Source organism: Agaricus bisporus (genome assembly GCF_000300575.1).
Source record: "Agaricus bisporus var. bisporus H97 unplaced genomic scaffold AGABI2scaffold_7, whole genome shotgun sequence".
Lineage (NCBI taxonomy): Eukaryota > Fungi > Basidiomycota > Agaricomycetes > Agaricales > Agaricaceae > Agaricus > Agaricus bisporus.
Window position 1 is genome coordinate 283,956 of NW_006267370.1, and position 1,621 is coordinate 285,576.

Below are 1,621 nucleotides of genomic sequence, written 5' to 3' on the forward strand. Positions count from 1 at the left end.
GGTTCTAAACGCCCACTAAATCCGAAAACCCCTGACTGAGCCATACAACGCATCAAAAGTGTACAGACACGCACCTCTCTACAAGCTCGCGGAAGGGCAGCATGGCCTTGACGAGGTGGGAAGCCCTCTTGGCCTGGTCTTTACAGAGCTTGTCCTGGACATGAACGAAAAAGTAGCTGACAAAGACGACAACGGGGTCGCGATATCCCATATATGCTGCCTCGTTCCACCAGTCAGCTAGCCAATTGAGCATGCCGGGTTGTGCGGCGCGGTCCTGGAGACGTTTCTGGAGCTGGGCGGCCTGTGGGGAGGCGAGAAAGTTGTCTACGATGGACTGTGTTTTTGAAAAGGCGTCGTTGGTGAGGAGGGGTTTGACGGACTCGAGGTATTTTGCGCAGGTGGAGTCGAGAGAGGGAACGGGGAGAGTCGGCAGAGTGGGCTGGAAACGCAGCATGGGTGGAGGATTCTGAGCCATGGTCGGCTACAAAAGAGTGAGTAAGTGAATAAACAGCAAAATTCAAGGACTGACGACGAGTCTGGGGGCGACGCGGGCGGCGGTTCTAAGCATGGTATAGTGGAAGAAAGGGGCAGACGCACCAGGCGAGTGTCCTAAATACTGGTTTGTCGCGAGTCACCTGGTTCAAGTCAATACATCAATTTTCAGATAAATTTCAACGAGCTGGAAATGTGGGAAAGTTGACAGCTCACAATGATGTAATGGCTTCATTCGGGATCATCCTCAATAGCCGGTGAATTTCAATTTTCAAATGCCAAGAGGGCTTGCAGCAACAGGGGAACGGCAATTGGACATCATTCGGGATATTATTCTCTGATCGTATGATCGCATTGGTATCCACCCTGTAGTGTGTAAAGCTCTCCTTTCTCTATTGTGATACATCAGGCCCATGAACATGCGATTAGATACTTCTGCTATTGCATCGGATACCAGTGGTTCAGAGAAATCCTGAAGAGGAAATAGTTTAAGCAACGCGCCGAACATCGTGCCGAACAGAACTCGAGCCGAGATGGTTCGAGTTAGACACCCCTCTCCCGTTCTTAAAGCTTGGTTCAACTTGAGTCCGATTCAACTCAAATCCAACTTTATACACCCACTGGCAAGCAGTGTAGGCGGAGATAGAGCGCCATTTTTTTTATTTCCAGTTATTTCCACGTGATAACCCGGATCAACAAATGTATTCAGATCCGGCTCCGGTACATCTCCAGAAAATCTACGACGCCAACCAGCACATCCGCCATTCGCTCCTCCTCCTCCTCCTCCCCCACCTCCTCCCCTCCCCCACCACCAAACTTCTTCTTTTTCTTCTTCTTGTTGTTCTTGCTCCGATTCTTCCGCGCCCCCGTCCCCGCCAACGCCCCAATATCCACCCCACTCAAATCCAAAATCCGCCCAATACTCCTCATGTGCGACTCCACCTGCTCTCGGTGCATCGCATTCTTCCGCTCTATAAATTCTTCAATAATATCCGCATAATCTTCCACCCACTCTTCCAATTGGTCCAACGTCAATATATACCGTTTCGTCCCGGTCGCAAACACATGCTGCTGATACGATAGCACATAGCCCTGTCATCACCAAATTGAGTAAAAATAAACACAGCAC

The 1,621-nt window shown here is 50.1% G+C and overlaps 2 protein-coding genes across 2 annotated transcripts in view; both read right to left on the reverse strand.

The window, feature by feature from the left end:
• Window positions 1-43: 43 nt before the first annotated feature.
• AGABI2DRAFT_179138 (hypothetical protein) lies at window positions 44-576 on the reverse strand. Its single transcript, XM_006462313.1, has 2 exons — window positions 530-576; window positions 44-481 (listed from the first exon to the last, which is right to left on the reverse strand). The coding sequence occupies exons 1-2, from the start codon at window positions 566-568 to the stop codon at window positions 53-55; spliced, it is 468 nt and encodes a 155-aa protein (XP_006462376.1). The 5' UTR covers window positions 569-576; the 3' UTR covers window positions 44-52.
• A 604-nt stretch (window positions 577-1,180) lies between these two features.
• The window catches only part of AGABI2DRAFT_179139 (hypothetical protein), a gene marked incomplete at its 5' end in the record, with an annotated part of 5,630 nt that continues 5,189 nt past the window's right edge, over window positions 1,181-1,621 (reverse strand). Inside the window, one exon of the mRNA XM_006462314.1 lies at window positions 1,181-1,584. Coding sequence (XP_006462377.1) covers window positions 1,198-1,584 — 387 coding nt within the window. The 3' untranslated portion in view covers window positions 1,181-1,197. The remainder of the gene's footprint in view (window positions 1,585-1,621) is intronic.

Excerpts from the sequence above, each read along its gene's own strand:
- AGABI2DRAFT_179138 (XM_006462313.1), bottom strand. The coding sequence starts at position 568 with ATGCTTAGAACCGCCGCCCGCGTCGCCCCCAGACTCGTC. Across the intron at positions 482-529 it reads GCGTCGCCCCCAGACTCGTC|CCGACCATGGCTCAGAATCC; the intron begins GTCAGTCCTTGA and ends ACTCTTTTGTAG.